Genomic DNA, 23,963 nt, shown 5'->3' with positions numbered 1-23,963 from the left:
AATGGAATGAAATTAAGGGAGATCTAGATGTTAAGTTGAAAACTCCAGGATAAATAGGAAGATGGAAATAGGATACTTCCAGAAGAAGAAAATCTGAAATCTCATTCTGGAAAGAAGTCAGTTTGATGCAGGTCATTATAGTAATTAGAGGAATCCATTTTAAGCAGAAGAGGCTGGTGTCCCATTTTATTATGCACTAATTTTATTGAATATATGGTTCTCCCATCTTTCTTTAAAGAGTATCACATGATTTTAGAAATGATACACACCTTTAAGTGTCCTTGTTCAGGTTAAATACTGCCACTTGGAGTTAATAGGTAAAATTTTCAACACTAGCCAGAGGTCATTGTAATGGGATATAGTGGTATTACCGTTACTAGTGCTATCCAGAAGAATCCTCCAGTGATGCCTGGAACTAAATAACTAGAATGTAGGGGAAGCAGAAAGTATACTCATTTCATTTTTATAAATAATCTAAGCCCACTTTACTGAAATTCATTTATGTCTCCCCTAGATATGCCACATCTACACATTTATAAGAATTAGGTCATTGATTTTTTTCTTGATAATTCAGTTACCCAATTCAATGACAAACTATTGCAGCTTTCAAATTTGTTTCATAAAATAATTATATCTAATTTAATGCCCTTTGAATTTGCTACTAGCCCAAGCCCTGGGAAAAGCAAAATGTAAGCATAAATGTAATAATCTGTAATAAAGGAGAAAAAAAATATTCATCCTGACCAAAGTATATTAATATAGCTGTAATTTAATAAATTGGTGATGGAATAAGAATGATTATAGGCCTATTGTTATATTAACTTTGACTTTATAAGGTTTATAATTGTGGAATTAGTAAAGACCCTTCGATTAAGAAGAAAACTCCTTGGGGAAGAAAGAAGTGGTTATGGCTACTGCTAATATTTACATTTTGCATTTTCAAGTTTATAATGGCTCCTTATGTGATACTCAACATATTTCTATACCTCTATTAAGTTCCTGAGGGAATCAGGGATAGCAGTAAGGGGAAAGAACTATAGACTAGGCTAAATTTTAATGTAAAGAGGAATTGAGGGTATAGTTACAAAATTTTTATGACTATATACTATCTCCTGGGAGGTCAGAAACTAATTCAAGAAACAATGTTAAGACATTATGTTCAAATATAAAATGGTGACAAAATAAGTGCTATAGGACAGAAGGACTTTTTTTTGAAGCAATCTCAAAGGAGGTTGCAATGTAAGAAATGACAGAAATTTGGACTTACATGTAAACTTGATAAATTAGTAAGATTTATGGCCCTAAGGAAGTTAAAAAGGTAAACTGTGTAACAGGATAAAAACAGCAGAAGTTTGGGATTAAGCATGGAGTGGTACGTTGGGAAGGAATTCTGGTATGTAGGGTTTGCCAATTTCAGTGGTGTAAACACTCCCACCACAGTGACATCCAGTTCATCATGGGGTATGAGGAACGCAGAGCAGAAGGGATGCTTCAGTCAGTGGCTTTGAGGAAAGCCAGCACCCGTGAGCCCTGACAGAACATTGTGTGTGGGGAGAAACACTTCCAGTCTGTGTCTGGGAACACTGACAGATGACATGCACAATTCAGTCAAGATCCTGGGGCACATCGGTCGCCATGACAAAGACTTGGCACTTCACTCCTGCTGAGTCACTGAAGGGGTCTGGCTGAGGGGGAAAGGTGGCGACAAAGCTGTGTGTGTTGGGAAGGACCATCAGGGAGTAGAATGTAGGATGGACGCTGAGATTCTACACATGGAGCTCTAACCAACTTGAAGTGGGTCTGAGGGAAAAGAAAAAAAATGAGAACTGGAAATGTGGAGTGGGTGGTGGGAATAGAGATAAGCAAACCGAGCATACAGGGAATAAGAATAGGAAGCTGCAGGAGCTCCAATGTTTATCCAGAGTGGAAGGAAACAATGGTGGGGACAAGGAAGAGAGCAAATATTTAGGATATCTCAGTGGCAGTGCCCTTAAATGGGATCAGTTACTTGAGGAGAATCAAAACAAAACAACAACAAAACAAAACAACAAAACAAAACAACAACAACAACAACAACAACAACAAGGCAAAAGGAACAGAGGTCTGGATTTTGAGTACACTGTTCTTTTGACAAAATGGAAAATAATTAATAGCAGTAAGGAAAAAGAGAGATGGGGGGAGAGAGATAATAGACCTCAGAAACATGCAGAGGAAATAAGCATTTCCAGAGGAAACATAGACACTTGGAATAGAAAATATTCCCAGTAGGATTTTCTCCAGGATGGAGGAATAATTTGAACTATGGGTTCATTTGGGAATAATTTGAACTCTGCCTGACCTCCATCAACTACGAGCTAGAACACCTTGGACAAGTCACATTCCTTAACCTCGGATTCCTCAGCTGCAAAAGGAGTCTGCAATCAAATACCTACTTGTGAAGATGAAACCTGAAACAGTTGAAGCGATCAGTATGTCCCAGCTACCAGCAGGGATTACAGTAACAGGAGCCTAGCACTGGTGGTAATAGACTATTGCCAATGTAGTTAGCACCTGGGAGATCTTAGGAGCCTACAGCATTTAACCGAAAACAATTTTAAAGAAGCAAATTATCCATTAAGTAGCATAGACTGAATCAGAAGTACATGGGTGACAAAGCGTGGCTCTGTGAGGTCTCGCGGCCGAGGCTGGGAAGTCGCGGGACTATGAGCACGGATTAGAATTCAGACACGCATGTGAGTCTCAACAGATCATACACTGCCTATCTCTGGGACCTGTTGAAAATACAAATTGTGTTTCTTTATCTGTTAAACGAGTGTCCATGGTTGTTATGAGTATTGATATGATCTGAGTAAAGCGTTCAGCAAGTTTTCTGGCCTCATAGTAAGGCCTTAAAGGCTGGCTACACTTTTATTTTTGAAAACCTAAGGTGAGTTTTCCCTCAGGAAAGTCAGAACTTAAGAGTTACAGTTGGCTCTTTCCTAAAGTTATTGGAGCAGTAAAATAATGTTATGGAAAAGGCCTAAAATCACAGGGTGTGTCAGGAAAGTAATTCTAACCTCACCCCAAATCATGCCGTTGAGCACTTGGATATGGTGTATTCTTTCACGATCACCTTATTTCAAAGGACTAAGAGTGCTGAAAGAGTCCTTAAAAGGTATCCTTTAATTATCAAGTCATGTTTGTCATCTATTTATTTATTTGACAGAGACAGACACAGCGAGAGAGGGAACACAAGCAGGGAGAGTGGAAGAGGGAGAAGCAGGCTTCCTGCTGAGCAGGGAGCCCAACATGGGGTTCGATCCCAGGACCCTGGGATCATGACCTGAGCCGAAGGCAGACGCTTAACGACTGAGCCACCCAGGCGCCCCTGTGTTTGTTATTTTTAATGAGAAAAAAGATTAAAAAAAAAAAAAAGGAGCCATCAAATCAAGGACATAAATGTGCATAGTAAATCCTAGAACGCTAGGAGAGCAAATGATAACATTATGCAGAAGGCCATAGAACTTGAGAAACCGAAGGAAGAAAAATGTGGGTATTTAAGGAGCACATTTAAGCTTGTTATTGGATTTACAGGGTCCAGTCATGGCTCCTTGGACCACATGGAACATGACTTCTAGGAACAGAATAAGCTGATGCGGCAAGACCCAGCAGGATGTGAATTCTTTTCATGTAGTGGAAACTTTTATACCATCAGTAACCAAAGCCATGTATTTACCCTGAGTTCATAACACCATCTGGTCGTCTGGTACTCACCCCTGCAAAACGGAGCTGGGAAGTCCCACGAAGCACCATTCCCAGGGCTGACGATGCAGGTCAGAATTGCATGGCCTTCCAAGATATAGCCAGAGAGACAGCTATACCTGATCTTGTCCCCGATATTGAACCTTGTTCCGTGGAGAACTCCTTTCAGTATTTCCCCGGGATTACCACATGTGTGGCTAGGTAAAACTATTGAAAGAAAAAAAAAAAAAAAAAAAAGAAAAGTTAAAGATAGTTCTATTGAGATAAACTTCTATCACAAAACACACACTGCATTTGAATTATTCAGATTAGCAAACCTAGCACAAACACATTTTCATTTTGCCTGAAAAAATAGAGAAAATGTATTCGTGTTTTAGAATATCTACCATTTAACCATGTTTAAAGATCCTTTTAAAAGTATAAATAAATGCAGCTTGAGAAGAGGAAAAATACAGTTTTGCTCAGACTCTGTGTTCTCGGTGATATCTAGATTATTTTTCTAATTATGAGATTCTACAGTGTCCCAGAGTTAGCAGCCAGGGAACACAGTAGGACTATGGGCATCTGAAAAAGTGGGATCAGAAATATAGCAGGAATGAATATTCATGTCATGCTGACCCTTATTCCTTTAGGACCAACACTGTCAAACACACATCGCTAATCAATGTTTAATCAATGTTTGTTGGACAAACAACTGAATTAAGGAATAAATGGAAGATCTCATTCATTAATCTATCAGACTTAAAAAAAACACACCACTATTATATTCCAAATTTGTTGTTTTTCTTCACGCATTTATAGTGTCTGGTTCACAAGGAAGTTTTACCTATTAGTTTTGACAAAGCAAGTCAGTAAGAAAGCCTTGATTCTGTTCTGAACCTGCTCACTTTTTAAAGATTGATTGACTTGACAGAGAGAGAGACAGCAAGAGAGGGAACAAGCAGGGGGAGTGGAAGAGGGAGAAACAGGCTTCCCACTGAGCAGGGAGCCTGATATGGGGCTCAATCCCAGGACCCCGGGATCATGACCAGAGCCAAAAGGCAGACACTTAACGACTGGGCCACCCAGGCACCCCTGGACCTGCTCACTTTTTATGTTGAGAGCATTCTCTGCCTAATTCAACTGCCTTGAAACCTAATCAACAGGATGACATTTCATACTCAGAACATAATTTTGAAATTCGCTGATTCACCATTAGGTTAAATGGATCAAGTTGAAGATTGTTGGTTACTATCTACATTTTTCTGGTTCAAATTTAGCATATGATCAGTAAGTCAGAGTTATCATGACGTAGTGAAATAAACCAAGGAGACTGCCACTTAAAAAATAAATGATTTCAGGAGTGCCTGGGTGGCTCAGTCAGTTAAGCGCCTGCCTTGGGCTCAGGTCATGATCTCAGGGTCCTGGAATCAAGCCCCAGGTCTGGCTTCCTGCTCAGTGGGGAGTCTGCTTCTCTCTCTCCCTCTATCCCTACCTCTGCTTGTGCACTCTCTCACTCACTCTCTCTCTCTCAAATAGTTTAAAAAATGATTTTCAAAAAAGCATTTCCAATAAACAAAGTATTTTATACCTGTATCTTTTTTTTTTTCTTTTTAACATGGACCTGGGAGTGAATTTTGATATATATGTATAAAGGAATGTGAAATATTGTTTTCTTTGTTTGTAAACTAAGAAATAAAACTTTCCCAATGAATGGGAAGGGAATTTCAGTGATTTCTAAAGTGATTTTTATTACAAAATTACTTCAATAGGGATAAACTAAGCTATGTAGAAACATTTAGAAAACAAATATTACAACTTAGATATGTTATATTGACATGTTTATGAAATCACTGCTTACATAGTCAAAGTGTGCTCAGTTCTAGATTAAAAAAAAAAAAAAGGTCGTGAAATCAGTCTGCAAAAAGCTGTTAGTTTAGACAACACAATAGAAAATAATTCACTATAATCACAATCTTCTTTGTCTTTTATAAAAAAAGAAAGTCTGTATTTAATTCCACATTCACTATCACTAAAGCAATAAATCTGTTTTTTAAAAATGTTGTTTGAAAACACTGTTTGTCATTTAACTGTCTCTGGCTCTTCTAAGGTAGAATGTTTCAGTTTGATCTTGGAGGAGCACTTCGGTGGATGACCCAGGACCCCTGCCAGCCAGCAAGAAGTGGGGATCTGATAGCCAGACACAGGGAAGGCAGGGGCTGAATTTCTACCAACAATGGGAATAGAGAGATGAGGGTGGGTGAAATATGTACATATGAATGCTTTTGGTGTTTTCCTTCCTGGTCCAAGAATATTTAGAATTCACAAATCCTTCCTTGACTTTTTTAAGGACCTTTATAATTTGCATTAAGTGGTACAAAGACATCTTGTTAGAAGGTACATAAATTCACTTCAGAATGTATCCAGATAAATTGTTTCCCCAAAGACAAGAGTTATCCATGTAAATCTATCAAAAACTTTAAAACCTGCGACCGAGAGCCACAACACGTGACAGCTTTCAGAACTGGAAAAACCCCATAAGCCATTCTCAAAGCTGAATGTGGCCGATACAACTTTTCTATCCACTTATCTATTGAAAATAGCAAGAAATTATTTTTAATGATTAGCTTTAGCACAGATAACATAATTGTCTTTTGTACAGAAAGACCAGAGTAACAAAAATACAATGCGAAAGATTTCAGGCAATGCTGTCACTGCATGGGCAAACATCATTCTGCCTACTTAATACCTATTTACTACACCGAAAGAAAAGTGAAGGAGATGTCATAGGTCAGACTTGGCTGTGCAATCACATTGCCAGGAAGTGTGGAATTGCATGGACTTCGAAATGTTTAAGGGGAAAAAAAAAAAGAAAAATCATTCCTGAAAACATGGATCTCCCAAAGTGGGCCTCTGAAAAGAAAACATCCATGTCTTAAAACTTTTAAGAGAGTTGATGCAGTATTTGGAAACAGACAACTTTGACATTCAGAAAGAAAAACAATTTTGGCCATTCTGGATCATCAAGCTAGGAGAGCAATCTGTGATATAGACGTTCGAAGTGCTTGACCACCACAGGAAAAAAAAAGAGTAAATGGAAGGTGCACCTGTGCCTACAACGGACATCACAGCTCAAACGGTGTAGACGAGTTAAAGGATCTTTCTGAGGTGCAGCTTCAGATTTCCAGGGAGACGGTGGCTGTTGGTGCCAATCATGCCTATTAAAGCCGTGCGCGGAGATAAGCATCTCTGTGTCTGGGCTGCACCAGGCTCCCCTACTTCTGTAAACTGTTCCCTGGCACCTTAGACTAGGATAAACATCTCCTTTTTTGTTCTTTTCCACAGAGTTTGTCTTTCATCTTGACAATTGCACTCAAATTTGGAAAATGTTCACTCAACAGTTATTATTTGCACGGCTTTGTTTTCAACTGACAATAAAACGGAATGGAAAGAGAAGCAGATTTAAGACTCTTCTTTTGCTCTTATTAGCTCAGTTAATCTACTAAAAATGTGTCTTCATAAGTATTTATTCCATAGGGTACAGTGTGAGGATTGAAATGAGACGATGCAAGTCTCCAACTACCTGCTCTGTTTGACTCTGTCATTGGACTAGTGTTGCAACCACTAGCCCCCAATGTGGATCTTGAATTGGTCTTCCATCTGTGTCCACATATCGTCTAGAATAATGTCTAGCTCTCAGCAGGAACTCGCTAAATATATATTTGCTCAACCAACTGGTAAACATGAGTATTGATATAAAGTATCTCACGTATCCTTCTAGATAATGTACAAGATTCACATAGTCCATAGCTTGATGGGAACAGAAAAAAAGCTAATGAGTGTTCAAGAACAGAATAAAGTGACATTTCAGAAACAATGATTCAGCAACAAATTGTCACTTTAATCCACTTTTTACCACATTTGTATTAATATGTAAATAGGACTCAGAGGGTTAAAATGAATTATCATTTTTTTAAGGCAAAATAACTTAGCAAATGGGAAAAAGTGATTAAACACTAACTTTTAAAGTTTAAAGTCACTGGTTGGTAGGACAAGTTATAAATTTATGATTTGGGAATGAGTATTTTTGTTGCCAATCGACTTGATTTTAGAAAAAACGACAAAATTTTAATGTGAACAATGCCAGTGAGGAAATAGAAATAACTGAGGATGAATGAAAAGATTCACTTTCAGTTGCAAACGACAAAATGGCAAAAATGCGCACATTATAAAAGCATTATCAAATTCATTTAACCATTATCAAAATACCCTAAATTGTGAAAAATGGATGAAAATAATAATACATCTATGCAAAGATTTAAGACAAAGACATGTAAAACTTGCCAACACACAAAAATCCAGGGGCTGGGAAAGACTAATTTAACATAAACTCGATCCGAATGGCATCTCTGCCAATTTCATTTTAACTAATTTTTTACCCAGTTTCCCTGAAGATAGTGAATGTCCCTTTGTGTCTCCCATGGTAATGAGTACACATTAAGTATTTAGTAAATACTTACTGAATTGACTTGAACTCTAATTTTAATTCCCTTAAATCCTTCCTTGAAGTAATTTGCACTCTTTCCCATGGATGCTTCAAGAAAGAAATTCTTATTTGGGTAATGGGAATTCAGCACCCAGTGCATACATTTGGTAATGAGAAAACATTTCTTGAAAGGAGCTCTGGGCACAGTTCCTCCTCCTCAGGGCAGGTCTCATTCCACCAGACCGCATGAAGCCAAGTTTGTACACCCAGGGCTTGAAACACAGGCTGCCATTCTAATTACACTCATGGAAATTCCCTCCATAACGCATTTGATTTGGCAAGTGCATGTGGTCACAACTCAGGGACTTCATTAGGCTTTCACAGCAACCTTTACCCCAACTGTTTAAGTGATGAAATGGATGTCACATCAACTCCTTTTCCAGGAGAAAAGCAAAAACACGATGCTGAAATAAAATACAGCATTCATATTCATTATGAATGAATGGGACAAAAGGCTAGTGAACAGAATTTTGAAATTCATCAGCGGAGAGGTAGCATTTTTCACAGCTTGTGCACAATCAATGAAATGTCCCTGGGCGCAATCATTCGGAAACCGGGTCCCAGAGGGTGTATGTCAGACGATTTGTTTACACTTTGCCTTTCCAGGAGTCTCCCCACAGCTTAAGGAAATAAAACTTCAAATACCCACATGACATACAACACTTGAAATGTAAACTAAGGAGATGAGATGTGGGTGTCCATGGACTGTTTGCTCTGCGCCCCCTCCCAGAGCCTTGGGGAAGGATTAGAAAAATAGGGACATCTAATTTTCAGTAACACTTTAAAAATCAGATTTTCAAGGGGCGCCTGGGTGGCTCAGTCGTTAAGCGTCTGCCTTCGGCTCAGGTCATGATCCCAGAGTCCTGGGATCAAACCCCGCGTCGGGCTCCCTGCTCAGCGGGAAGCCTGCTTCTCCCCCTCCCACTCCCCCTGCTTGTGTTCCCTCTCTCGCTGTGTCTCTCTCTGTCAAATAAATAAGTAAAATCTTTAAAAAAAAAATCAGATTTTCAAATCTTGACACCTGACATCTATTCTCAGTATGGACCCTCTAAATCATGGACAGTTACTAAAGCAAGAGGAGGGAGAGAGGGTAGTGGCGTGAGAAAGACCACGAGGATTGCTCAGGAGACAGCAATAACCTAATATCTCCTTTTCCAGAGTCACTTTCTTCATGGTGGAGGAAGAGTGAGGGAGAAATGCTGCATGAATACTATTACTTTGAAAAATGACAGGACCTATAGGAGTGAATTAAAAGACAACATGAGTTTTATGTATATTTCAAGGTGGGAAGTGGTAAGGTTTGGCCAGATTAGAAAGGAAAGATCTCTAAGGGAAGCAGTTGTAGCAAGTGAACACAGAGCAAGGGAAGTATATTGCGTGGTGCGTTATGGGAAGGATATGGGCTATCAGACAGACTTGTGTTTCCACTTCAGAAATGGACTGTAGTATTGGGCAAAAGACTTAAATCTCAGTTTCTGTGTCTTGAAAGGGGGGATGGCAAGTAAAACTTATGGATGGATGTGTGTGAAACATAAATGAAATAACACAGATTGAACAGTTAACTGGATGTATGAAACAGAAGGAGGGACCAAGATACATTCACAATTCTTATTTACCCCAGTTCTAAAGCACCATGGAAATTTTAGGGAAATAATAAAAATTTACAAGTGTACAGTGCTTCTAATATATACCAGCTTCAGAAACAATAAAGCTAGAGAAAGTCTGTGGGAGCCAATATTATCATTAAAATGGGAAACCAAGGAGAAAGACATCCCAGTTCTATTTTTAGTTATATTAATTCTACTTTACTATTCCTGCTTTATTATAATAACAGTAATGCTTATACAGCACATACTATGAGCTAGACACTTCTTTAAGTGGTTTATATATATTAACAGTATGTGTGAAGTAAGTACTATTATCCTATTTTTATAGGATAATAATAAAGGAAGGAAAGGAAGGAAGATACTGTGGCACAGAGAAGTTAAGTAATTTCTCCATGGCCACACAGCTGGAAGTACTGGTGGTAGGATTTGCACATGGTGGATCCAAAATTTCTACTCTTCAGCACTACAATAAACCTTCTTATGAACATGTCAACATCAAAAGAAATAATAAAGTGTCTTCAAATCTATAGTGTTCTCAATGGAGCTTTGCTTGATATAATAATGTAGGTTATTATATCACTTAACTTTGTGCATTGGATCCTTTCATGGTCTTCCTTTTTTTTTTTTTTTTTAAGTAGGCTCAACATCCACCATGGATCCACCCAACATGAGGCTTGAACTCATGGCGCCAGGATCAAGACCTGAACTGAAATCAAGAGTTGGATGCTCAACCGACTGAGTCATCCAGGCACTCCTCATGGTCTTCTATTTTTAAGTCAAAGGCAGATGTTGTCTAAATTTTTCTAATCTGGAGCTGTAGCAGCTGGTCCTTTGCCTCCCAAACAACACAGGCATTAATCCAGGTATAAATTACTGCAAAATTAGTACAAAAAGAGTTATATGAAAAATGAAGAGTTACCTATTGAGAAGGAAGCAGCAAGCTTAGGAAGAATTTATAGATGGTGGCCCAGCAAAAGAGAATGCGTAAATATGACCATGATGGCCAATGATGCAATATGATAATTTTTGTTCTGAACATACTATGTTCTTTGTTTTAAAACCTGTGGATTGTGTCCATGGGCATACCCTAGAGTCAACAAGAAAAGAAGGACCATAAAAGTCGCTAAGTTTCTTCTGACTGGGGAAGTAACTGTGGAGGGAGCTGAAGGAAAAGAGGGTGGGAGCCCACCGTTAAATCCTCTGGAATACCCGAAATTAAGGAGTTGGGCTATCATTCAACTCAATAGAAAAATGCCCAAGAGTTAAGGGTAAGACCAGAGAGCCCAGGAGTCAAGCTGGGAAACAATCATGGACACACGGATGCCTGGTAATATCAAAGGTAGAAAATTCATCATAAGTGATTGACATACAAAAAGAGCATAGCAATAAGGAACAACACAAGATGTACTTTTCAATTGTCATGGAATCGTCAAAAAGGAAATGACATGTACATTAATTTTATCAGGTCCATTTACATATACTCCCACCACACGGTAGATTATAGACATGGTCATTAACTTGTAAATCATTTTTGTGACAATTTTTCTTTCTTCTTCTCTAAAGTGAAGTTTATATTCAACAAATGGATGTTCAGTTGATTGCAAATGTCTCAATATTTATGTAAAGATAAGGTAAAAGTAGTTCTAATATCTGCAAAGGAAATTTAAACAAATATGACCACAAGTCTTCGTACACATTCCCTTAATGAGAGCAAGGTAACTAGCAACAACTAAAAACCTGCTCAGAATGAACTTTGCCTCATGCCAAATACCACTCTGCTGGCTAGCACATGATATTCATGCAACGAGGGTAACACGTCCATTCCAGAGGTTAATATCACACTAAATACCATGAGGGGTAGTTAACAAATTCAATTAAATTGATTCTAGGAAACAGCTCCGAACTCTTTCTCAGTCATGGCTCATTTGGTAATTCAAATAAAGAAGGATTAAAAACAGACTAGAACACTTCCTCTTTTGGCTAAGTTAGAGTATCAAGGGTTGGATTTACCTTCCTGCCTTAGTCAAGTTAAAGAAAAGTCTAAATTTATGGAAAAAAAAAAAAAAAAAAACAGCCCTCAAAGCACTGGACATTACACAGTGCTGCAACATGATCCCTGAGAGATGGGGAATAAATGAGGGTCCCTACCATTTCTCCGGCTTTGTTGCCTGGAGAGACTTGCATGCTCAGGCACAGGGCATGGAAACCCAGGCTGACTCAGCAGTCTCCCTGAATGAGGACACAGAGACGAGAATGTGGGCAGGTCAAGGAAGCTAAAAATCACAGGCAGAGGGACGCCCCCAGAGACTGGCCGAGGGCCCTGTTTCATTCCAGGTGAGTACTGATCCACGTATGCCCACGGAGCTGAGAAGACTGTCTGTCCCCAGCAGTCAGAGCAGAAATCTTCATCACTCACTGGGCAGAAAATAGAGTACTGAGAAACCTCGGGTGGGGGAAGAAAATCACTCTAGAGTAAGTGCTGCCTACGTCACTTCTTAGAAATCTTGCAAGCACCAGATCAGAGTAGGGTGAGGCTAGTGAAGTGCCTAGCACTCCCTCTCTGGGTCACACAACCAGGCCCACCACCTGCTTAGACCGTAGGTGAGTGACCATCTACTTAAAATGGTCACCCCAGACTCTCGACTTCCCTCACCCTTCATCCAGTCTTCAAAAGCAATCCCTGTGAGGACAGACAGTACAAGAAATTTAACCACATCCAAAAAAGAAAACTTCGTGGAATACAAATATATCCCATACCCACCAAAGTAAGATTCCCCAGGTCTGGCGTCCAGTCAAGAATTACTAAGCTTGCAAAAAGGCAAGAAAATACAATCCATAATGAGGGAAAAAAAAAAACCAAAAAACAAAAAAAAAACCTCAGCCAGAAGTGACACAGGTGGTTCAATTAGTAGGTGACATTAAAACAGGTATAATAATTGTACACCATGTGCTCAAGCAAGTAAATATTGGACATGTTAACTAAACATAGGAAAGAAAAACAGGTAGAGATGATGAGACTGAAGAATAAAATCAATGTCCAATGTCAAGCTGACTTTAAGAAACACACTTGAAATATAAAGACACAAATAGAAGCAAAATGATGGTAAGCATAACCAAAAGAACAGTAACATTCAGCAAAAGCACACTCAAGTTGCTATGTTAATAGCACACAACAGTTTTAATGCAAAGAATCTTACCAGGAATGAAGAAGCTTATTTTATGATGATAAAAGAGTGAACATAGCAGTCCTAAACATGTATGCGCATGATAACAAAGTTCCAAAGCACATGATGTAAATACTGATAGAACTGCAGGAAAAATAATGGTAAAACAAAATTACAGCTGGAGATTTCCACACAAGGCTCGTAATTGAATGAGCGAGCGTACAGAAAATCAGTCAGGATATGGCAGGCTTGCACAGCCCTTGCAATCACCTTCTAATTAATTAATGCTTCAACAAGAAGTCACAAGGGATATTTGAAAATATTTGAGCAGGTAGAAATGGTAAAATGGCACATTGCAGTTGTGGGATGCATCAAAAACTATGCTTAGATGGAAATTTATAGCATGTAGCATTTATAACCTAAAAGAAGAAAGATCTCAAACAAATCTCTTAGGCCTCCATCAAGAGTAACTGGAGAAGAGAAAGCCAATTAACCCAAACAAATAAACATCAAAGACAAAAATAGCATAACACTATTAAAAGATAATGTCAATATATTTCACACCGCCACCCCCAAGAAGTCCTCACTGCATTCCAAGTCGTGATTAGTGATGAGGCTACAAGTGTGAAGATGCCACCAATCCCGCTCTGGAGGTGGCTTGTGGTCTGGGAGGTAGTGCGTGAGTACCCAAGTGCGCACAGCACAGTGTCCAAGAACCCACGCAGAATCTTCTACAAAGTCCCATGAGAAGAAGAAGAAGTTGCGAAGCTCTGAACAAAGGAAATGTCTCTATGTCTACCTCAAGCAGACCTCTGGAAAAGCCAAACATGAACCTGGAGACAGGAAATGCTTTATATGCTATCGCTAATCCTCACACCTTTCCAAAACAGGCATTATTCCAACTGTATCTGCAAAGAAGGTGAGACCAGAGAGGTTGAGGAACTTGGCTGAGGGAAGACAGGTGAGCCCACACCTCTGTGAACCCTAGGATATTATCATGTCACAATAGTGTTGAAGTAATTGAAAAGCTTTTAAATAATAATAAAAAAATAATGTTAGAAATCATGTGGGGATAGTTTAATACAAAAAAACCCCCAAAAAACAAAAAAACAAAAACAAAACAAAACAAAAGCTGAAGAACCAAGAACTGGGTTCTTGTTCTCTCTAACCCACTGTCTGTCTCCCTCTGTGGTATCCTATTTTCTTTTCCATCTTAATAATAACAAACACAGCAAAAAGTAGGATGACCCATCCAGTATAAAATTTTAAGATGTTGCAGAAAACGAGTATTTCAAATGTATGTAAGTTCTTTTGTCTTTCTCAATGCTGCTTCTTTTTTTTTTTTTTTAAAGATTTTATTTATTTATTTGACAGAGAGAGACACAGTGAGAGAGGGAACACAAGCAGGGGGAGTGGGAGAGGGAGAAGCAGACTCCCCGCCAAGCAGGGAGCCCGATGTGGGGCTCGATCCCAGGACCCCGGGATCATGACCTGAGCCGAAGGCAGACGCTTAACGACTGAGCCACCCAGGCGCCCTTTCTCAATGCTTCTTCCTGCAAATTGAAAACTGTAAATACCAGGGGAAATCTGACTGAGCATCTTAGAAAACTAATGCAAAGTTTAAAGATTAAACTGAATGCGGTGCTCATTTACCATTTCCTTAGTAGGACACTCTTTAAGACAAGCTACATAAACACCCACTCAGTTTCGTTGATCTGTTCTACTGATCTTTTGGTTTCTATTTCATTGATTTCTGCTCTGATCTTTATTATTTCTCTTTGCCTGCTGGGTTTAGCAGCAATGTCCACAATAGCCAAACTATGGAAAGAGCCAAGATGTCCATCAACAGATGAATGGTTAAAGAAGATGTGGTATATATATATACAGTGGAATATTATGCAGCCATCAAAAAAAAAACCCCACAAAATCTTGCCATTTGCAACGACATGGATGGAACTAGAGGATATTATGCTGAGCAAAATAAGTTAATCAGAGAAAGACATGTATCATATGACCTCACTGATATGAGGAATTCTTAATCTCAGGAAACAAACTGAGGGTTGCTGGAGTGGGGGGGGTGGGTGGGAGGGATGGGGTGACTGGGTGATGGACACTGGGGAGGGTATGTGCTATGGTGAGCACTGTGAATTGTGTGAGACTGTTGAATCACAGACCTGTACCTCTGAAACAAATAATACATTTTATGTTAAAAAAAAAAAAAAAAAAAAGAAGATAGCAGGAGGGGAAGAATGAAGGGGGCTGGAATTGGAGGGGTAGACGAACCATGAGAGACGATGGACTCTGAGAAACAAACTGAGGGTTCTAGAGGGGAGGGGGGTGGGAGGATGGGTTAGCCTGGTGATGGGTATTAAAGAGGGCATGTACTGCATGGAGCACTGGGTGTTATGCACAAACAATGAATCATGGAACACTACATCAAAAACTAATGATGTATGGTGATTAACATAATAAAATTTTAAAAAAAGGAACACTCACTCAACTTTCTTATATTCCAAACTCTATGGTTCTTGACCATAAGAGAGCCTCAGCTTGATGTAATTACAGAGCCACATTCTGAGCCCAGTGAGTCTTCCAGAGGGGGGAGGAGAGTTGCCAGGGATCAGGCAGCTTCCTTTTCACTGTGATTCTACCACTGATGAGCTGAGTCACTGGAAGCATAACTTAATCTAGGCCTCATCTGTTTCTCCAGTGAAGTGAGCAAAGCTACAGCCTCATTCTCTGGGAGCGACGGTTGACACAGAGCTTTGGGAGCAGGTTCACCTGGAAGGGCTTGCAGGATACACCTTCTGGGGAGGGAAGGAAGCAGGACTGAGCAGAAAAAGGAAATGAACTGCAGTGCAGTCATGACAAAGGCCTCAGCCCATCCCATGGGGAGCCCTGGGGTTGAGCTGGCTGCTCAGTGTTGCCTCAAATTAGAGAGACCAGAGCCTTCCCAGCAGCACAGCCTAGTGTTAGATGTGGGCTGCTCCCTGGGCAGGTGTCACCTGAGACAAGGCTGCTCTCTCAAGCTGAGATCAATTCCTGGGGCTGGTCTCAGCCAAGGTCCGTTAGACTCCGACGAAGGTCTAACTATTCTTTCTTTTCTTCCTTTTTCCATTATGGGATCTGGGACTAGCCATGTTTAACTTTGAGTGTTAAGGTGTTTTTTTACTTCTAGCATTACACCTGAACTACCTTTAGGTTTACAAGAAGAGCTCCTACAGAAATCTTTCAGGTGTTGTATGCAGGTAACAAAGAAGGTGGTGGCAAAGGAGGGGAATGTGCTCTTTGTCCAGGTGGTGGCCCCATTACTGCCAACCCGGCCTGGAGAGGTGGGGCGGGGCCAGAGAGCTGGGGGCCAGCTCAGAGGAGTGGAGACCGTGGCCATACAGTGTAGCACGAACCAGCTTCGGAACAAACAGGGAAACAGTCTCCTATTTATTCCCACTTTACTAAAGGAAGATGATCCTTGCAGGACTAGGCAGATGGAAAGATGATCAGCTGTACAGGATATGAGCAGATAAAATGTTTCAAGGACACGATAATTTAAGACAGGGCTGCATTAGTGCTAATCAATGGAAAGTGATAACAGCAGGTGGAAGGTAACTGGCTTGGAGCAATCTGACAAGCGCCTGATGCTGGAGTCAAAACGCTGAGCTGAACAGGAGGTGAGGAGCCAGCCGAGCCTGAAGGAGAGCAAGCCGTTCCACAGGAAGCAGGTGCAGTCAGGGCTCAAACATAGTGTGCAACTTTTTCAGAAGGAACCTCAATAACGTGCATGCTATTAGCAGGGACTTAGCAAAATAGCAAATTACCTGTAGGAAGAAGATTATAGCAGGAATAATGTTAAAGAGATAAACCGGCACTCAAAGCAATAACCATAAGATCCAAAGACTAAATTAAAACAGGACAACACAAGTGACCTATAAAATACAAAGACTGGATCACATACATGGAGGTACTTTACAGACATTCTAAGAGACATCTTCCTTCATCAGCCGCTTTCCCTTTCAGGCTCTGGGCATTACTTTATTGCCTTTTTATTTTCTTAAATTAGGACCTTTACGCCTATACTCATGTCCACACACACACATTTCTTTTTTTTTTTTTTTTTCACACACACACATTTCTTATAAATTACATAGAAAAATATACATTTGAGTTATTCAAATCAAATATATTAAATTCCCGTTTAAGAAAATGAATGTAATTTAAAACGATGGTTCTATAATTTTATTTAGATAGAAAATTTGGGTTTTATGAAGATTCAACTTTAAAATCACTTCTAATTTTAAGTTATTTGTATAGAAAATAATAAAAAGTATTTAACAATTTATAAAGCCATGTGGTATTATATGTTATTTCTAATTAATGAATTCTTGGCTGTCAGTCTAAGCTGATTTAATTTTTCTTTTATGTGCTGGCAGTTACCTTCTAAAAATAGTTTTAAATTAAAATTATGGACATAAGCAGTTTCAGCTTACCAGGTGTTAGTATATTACTAATTTATGATTTTCATATTCATTTGAAACTAAAAGCTGTTTTCATGATTGAATTCATATTAATAGCTCAAGTTTTTATTAAAAAGAGCATCTTTTGGGAAATGTAAAGCATGTTTCTCTGTCAAGTACTATATATAGGATAGCATTTACTTAATATATATATATATATATATATATATATATATATATATATATAAATCTTCAAGTTTTTCTAATTTCTGAACACCTTTGCTCTAAATAATTCCATCATAACAAGGAACCAGTGTGTGGATAAAATTAATATATAATATTAAGGTTAATTCTATTTTGTTTTAAAATCATTTTGTGTATATACATGTATCAATGTAACTATTTAAATGTAATTCTCGGGCTGAGGAAGAGGGGAACCAGCAGTAATTAAATGGTGTGTACAGGGACACAAGGTGCTAGGTCCCTGAATCCCCACAGGATTCTGCGGGGCAGGTAAGAGAGACGAGCAGGTGGGGGGCGGGGGGTGGATCCAGGATGGAGGCTGCTCTCTGACTCAGACCCCACACTTCCTTCTCATCCTAGAAACCTCACCGACCAGTAGGACTCAGCTCTACAGAGTTGTCCCCTAGAGGAAACTGCCAGGATGCCAGTTAACGATGACCTTCTGGAATCTGGAATCTGGAAACAATTGCACTTTGGGAAATGGGTTCTACGTCTCTGCTGACAACAGAGCGGCCCGCCTGCCTCATCATCACTGCTCAGTTGCTATCTGGTGTGCACGCTTTCTCCTGACCATGTACTTTGCATCCCATCCTCCACCCTTGATCTGTAAACTCCCACCGCAGCAGGGAGGACCTCGCCCCACACCCACCATCCACATACTCAATTGTCATTTCCATGTATGTGCACATTGGCTTAAGAACGGTTAACCCAGACCCCAGTGAGCAAAAACAACAAGCAACTTCCCACCCACAGTACAGTGCCTTCGTAGGCTTCCCTTTGACTTTGAACTTGTAGACGCTGCTCATTGTCAAAGTCACTGAGCTGAGCACCTTGCACCACCCTTTCTCTCCACCTCTGTGACTCTAACCTTAAATTCATAGCACCTCATTTTTCTAGTCCACTGTGACAACCTCTTTGATATTAAATGTCCCTATTCCTGTGAACTTTACCATCCATTTTCAGCATGGAAGAAGGGGACTTTTGATGACACAAGTCAGATGTGTGGTATTCCCCTACTGAATCCACTCCAGGGTCTCCTAGAGCAGTGGAAGAAACCCCAAACTCCATACCAGGGACCACAATGCCCAGCATTGTCTAGCCCCTCTCTATTTCTCTGACTGTAGTCCCTAAAAGATTCATTGTGTATCAGCCATACAGGCCTTTCTTTACGGTCCTAGATGATGCAAAGCCCCTTCCCTCCTCGGGGCTTTTGCAAACGCTATTACTCTGCTGGAATCTAGACCTTTACAGGAGGTTTCCTACTGTTCATGTCTCTGGTCAGCTGAAAGCATTCTTCAGAGGCCTCTCCCATTCATTTTACCTAAAATAACTGGACTCTTGCCTCCTACTATTTTATTTTATTTTATTTTTTTTAAAGATTTTATTTATTTATTTGACAGAGAGAGACACAGCGAGAGAGGGAACACAAGCAGGGGGAGTGGGAGAGGGAGAAGCAGGCTCCCCACCTAGCAGGGAGCCTGATGCGGGGCTCGATCCCAGGACCCTGGGATCATGACCTGAGCCGAAGGCAGACACTTAACAACTGAGCCACCCAGGTGGCCCATTGCCTCCTACTATTTTATATCACTTATTGGGTTCATTTCTTTCTGGAACCACTGCTATTTTAAATTAGCAGAATGAGAACAGAAGGCTTAGCTCTCCGATTCGCCTTTGTACCCACAACATTGTATAGTGGAGATCCCATAAACTAAGTATTGAACAAACGACTTCATTAAGGGAAGAGAAAATGCACAAATTGGCCTTGGGGGGGAAATTCTGATTTCCTAAGAAGTGGAACTCAAGAGTCTATCAGAAATGCCTATTCATATTTTTTTAGGAAAGGTCCCACACCTCAAATAGAACTTGTACCCCAAGAATAAATGCAAAGCTGCCTTTACATACATCTTGATCCACATTCACATCAGTGATTAGGACTCACCTGTTTGGAAAAAGAAAGGCAGCCCTTGGATCGGATCAGTGGGAGGAATATGGCCTTAAGCTAAAAGTACATGGGACCTACAAACTCACCCTCATAAGGTGTTAGGAGTTCTTGCTCTCCCTCTGTCTTGAGGTGCATGACCCTGAGTTATAGCAGCGGTAGTGAAAGGAAGGACCAGGGGGAAAAACAGGGAAGAGACCAGGAGAGAAGAAAGCACTAGAACCTTGCTGCAAATCTGCACTGTGAGCAGTAGCCTCCCATGCACAAAGGCTGGTGGGAACAATGGCAAACTTCCTGGATTTCTTCAATGGTTTTACAAAACCCACACAAAAACTCATTTAATGTTTGAAGGGTCAGGAAAGATATGATGAAGTGAAGTCAGAAGAGGCAATTTCTTTACATTTTGCCATGATCCTGAAGGGCTGATTAAATCCCATAGCATAATTTAGTTAAATGAAGCTGCAAGGTTGAAAATGCTGTAGCAGATTTAAAAGCATTCTAAAAATATAAAGAGGATGCCCTATCGTCTGCGACCCAGCTCATAATGCAATTTTGAAGGAATAGGGGAAGAGATTCAAACAATGGTCTGGTCTTGCAAGCAACTGTTCTAGATTTTCTCAGAATTATCAAGTGCTAAGTGATTCTTGTGTGGATGCAGGCAGATCTAGAAGAGTCTGTTAAAATGGGGAACAGGACTCTTCCATAGTGGCAAAGGCCAATTTATAAAAATAATCTACAGAGAAGGCAAACAATGATCAAATAAAGTCAAAGAGACACATGTCCTGGCTACAATGCGGTCGGTCGAAGGTCACAGGTATGGAGGACACATGAGTATGACACACCAGGAAGGGGGCAGTGCCAGCCCCAGCACAGCCTGTCCTCTGAATAAGACTGGACAGGGGCACTGACATTTACAGAGCACCTACAACATGCACAGGGCCCTTGCCAATTATGTTCACACACATGTAAGTTTTATATGATGTAATTGTCAAAGATCTATTTGCTGCAAGCTCTGTATCCAGGATCCCCAGTGCATGATGATGAAGAGTGGTTTTGCTCACTGCAAGACTGGTCATCTTACACCAGGGTTGGGGACATAGAGGGGGATGAACTGCTGTTTAGCCAACTTTTCCAAATCTGAGGGAGTGGGCTAGAAAACACCAAATCCAGTCTTTCTCTATCCATCTATTAGGTCTTTTCAACCAGGCAGAGATATCGAGAGGGTCTCCACAGGAAGACCATTCTGAAAGTCTCACAGCCCCTAATCAGTAAGGTGGATCTTTGCCATCAACATGATAAGTATTTTGCTCATCACCACATCACACAAGTGTAAGCTGATTCAAATAACTTGTCATCTGCAGTATAAGGGAAACACAAGGGATTCTAGAGTCTCATCTGGACAAGATGATATTTGGGGGCTTAGATGGTGAAATGGTGCACTTTAAGGCCCTAATTTTTTATGAAAATAATCCATAACTTTAATGATCTGGATGAATTATTGACCTGGCTTGAAATTAGTTATTAGAATTATGACAACATAATTTAAAGATACAAAATTCAACAGACACAGATTCATTTTCTAATTATCTTACATTCAAAAATATGTATAAATCTTCAGATCAATGCTCATATGAAAGAGACCCCAGAGGGCCCCCTTGCCCCTCATCCCACATAAGAACACAGAGACAGCCGCCCATAAGGTGGAGGAGTGTCCCTCACCTCCTCTTTTCCCTTGCTTCAGGGGGAGCTGTTGGGTGAGCTAGCTATATGTCACCATGCAGATAAGGACCGAGATTCAGGGAATGACACCTGAGTAAACAAAGCATGGACCAGGCCATCTGCCCAAATCGGACTCCCTTCTGCCCCACCTAAACTGTGGCCCAACAGATAACCAAACTTCTTCTCAGCTTGTGCCATGTACTTTGGAGCCTTTTTGTTAGATAACTGTGTTAGGGCATAGACTAAACTAATAGAACATTTCTGAGAATCAGAACTCTTAATGGAACTCATCACTCCCCACAGTGTGCTGGGATTTTGGATGTATATCACTGGTTTTTTAACCAGACTATAAAACACAGATCAGGATACTTATCTGATTAACTATGTAATGAGTGGATCTGAGAATAGTGACACCACTAAGCTCAGTAAATGTTAATTCACGTGTATGCAAAGTAAATGTTTGGGCGTCTTGTGATGCATCCTTCCCTGAAGATCTAAGGTGACATTTACCTTCAACTGGACTTATAATAATGAAAACAGAAGCTTCATCACCATCTATTTATCTACAGTGGCCACTGTTTGGAAAGCATGTGTTTAAATGCATTGTAACATACAGAATGCATGTCTATTCGTACCCTGAGCTCTGGGATTTCTCCCTAAATCCATAAAAGTACAAAGAGAGATCAAAAGTTTTCACTCAGAACTGCTTTTAACAGCATACAAAGGACATCGTATCAATATGCATGTACACGTGTGTCTATTTTATACACTTAGACAAATAGACGGTATCCAAATAATAATTTCATTAATATTCTCATCTTACGTACTTTGATATAGTTTTGTGCATTAGATGGTATACATGGCTTATCTACTTAAAATAGTTTAAAAATTAATTTCTCATATGCAACTAGCTAAAAGTCAGCAGTTCTCTGACTCAGTATCTGAATAAAACAAGTTTGGAACATAAAATTATTTAACTCAAATAAATACATGTTAAACACTTTTCATAACACTATTGTTGGCTCTAGAGAGACTCCGACATTTTCTCTCCAATAGCCTTCCTTAAATTAAAAAAAAAAAAAAAACCCTCTTTAAAAATATAAATATTTTAAAAATTCCCTTTATAATTACAAATTTTACAACCATGCCTATTAATTGATCTAATACATATTTTGAATTCTCTAAACATTCCAAAATCAGATCAGCTTTGTGCAGAGAAAAATGTTTATAAATTATATCAAGTATTTGTGTACACTATTTCATATAATAAAAGTCAAAATCTGGTATGTAATAACCTAAAGAATATAAAATACTAAAACAGAACAAATTTAATTTTAGATACCACCAAAGTAATGATACTGAAATGTTAAAAATCACCATGTATTCATTGGAAGTGAAAATATGCTCTCATATACAACTGATGGACTTGGATACTTAATGTTTAAATAAACAAGCCTCTTTAGGAGGGAAATGGTCAATGAAAGTTATTTGTATTTCAAATGACTGAGAAAAATCAGAATTGATTGGAAAGGTGTAATTTTTTTTTTTCTTTTTTACTATACCCGGTTATATACTTCTTTTTCTTTTTTCTTTTTAAGCAGGCTCCACACCCTACATGGGGTTTGAACTCACAACCCTGAGATTAAGAGCCATGTGCTACACCCACTGAGCCAGACAGGTGCCCCCATAGTGGTTATATAAACATAGCAATGTAGTAAATATTAAATTTAGTAAAAGAGCAAAATACAGAAATTGTTGATAGATGAGTATTTGAGCTTTTAAATAAACATATGCAAATATGTGTCCTTATTCTGCCTGGAAGATCCCCACCCCCCCAAAAGGCTCACGTTCTAGACTATGCAGATTTTCTTTGGTGAAAATCTTCCTCAACTTCAACTTCCTCTGTTTTGATTGGAGAATTGCTCATTACTTCTGTAATTATTTCACTATTTTAAAAAGCAGCAGCTGAGGATTTAGAAGACACCTAGCAAAGGGGAGGATGTCCGAGAAGATATGTGGGCTTTTTCCTGCATAAATGAGGGAGAAGAAAGATCAGAGGTCCAGCAATGGGGCTTCAGAGCTGGCCTACCTGCAGCAGGTGGGGAGGCTGACAAAGGAAACACAGACACTTGGCAGGAGCACCAAGACCGTAACGTCTGGTGTTACAGGTGAGAGAATTTGGGAAACACCTACTCCTCCGTAAGGAAATTCAGATACAATTTACCCCTAGCATCATGGCCACTCACACTATCCCATTTACCAGGGACCCCACAGGCCAGGAGATAAAGAAGGTGGGCGGGGGCGATGACAAACCTCAGAAAGGCACAGACTGTTAGTCACTCAGGTGACTAGACAGAAAGAAAAGACAGAAACGACTCTCAGATTCCATACAAATTTTAAGATTATTTGTTCCATTTCTTTGACAAAAGTTGATGGTATTTTGATAGGGATTGCATTAAATGTGTAGATTGTTCTAGGTAGCATTGACATCTTCACAAATTTGTTTGAAACAGATAATACATTATAGGTTAAAAAAAAAGAAGATAGTAGGAAGGGAGAAATGAAGGGGGGAAA

The 23,963-nt window shown here is 39.6% G+C and overlaps 1 protein-coding gene across 2 annotated transcripts in view; it reads right to left on the bottom strand.

Annotated features, from left to right (window-relative positions):
- Positions 1–23,963, bottom strand: part of CSMD1 (CUB and Sushi multiple domains 1) — a 2,006,418-nt gene that overhangs the window by 1,060,526 nt on the left and 921,929 nt on the right. For both annotated transcript variants that reach the window (XM_032413252.1, XM_032413253.1), the window contains exon 4: positions 3,754–3,948. In XM_032413252.1, the coding sequence (XP_032269143.1) occupies positions 3,754–3,948 (195 nt within the window). The remainder of the gene's footprint in view (positions 1–3,753; positions 3,949–23,963) is intronic.

This window comes from Phoca vitulina, unplaced genomic scaffold (genome assembly GCF_004348235.1).
Source record: "Phoca vitulina isolate PV1807 unplaced genomic scaffold, GSC_HSeal_1.0 scaffold15, whole genome shotgun sequence".
Classification (NCBI taxonomy): domain Eukaryota; kingdom Metazoa; phylum Chordata; class Mammalia; order Carnivora; family Phocidae; genus Phoca; species Phoca vitulina.
Note: the sequence above shows the minus strand (reverse complement) of the source record. Positions and strands in the feature narration are given on the sequence as shown.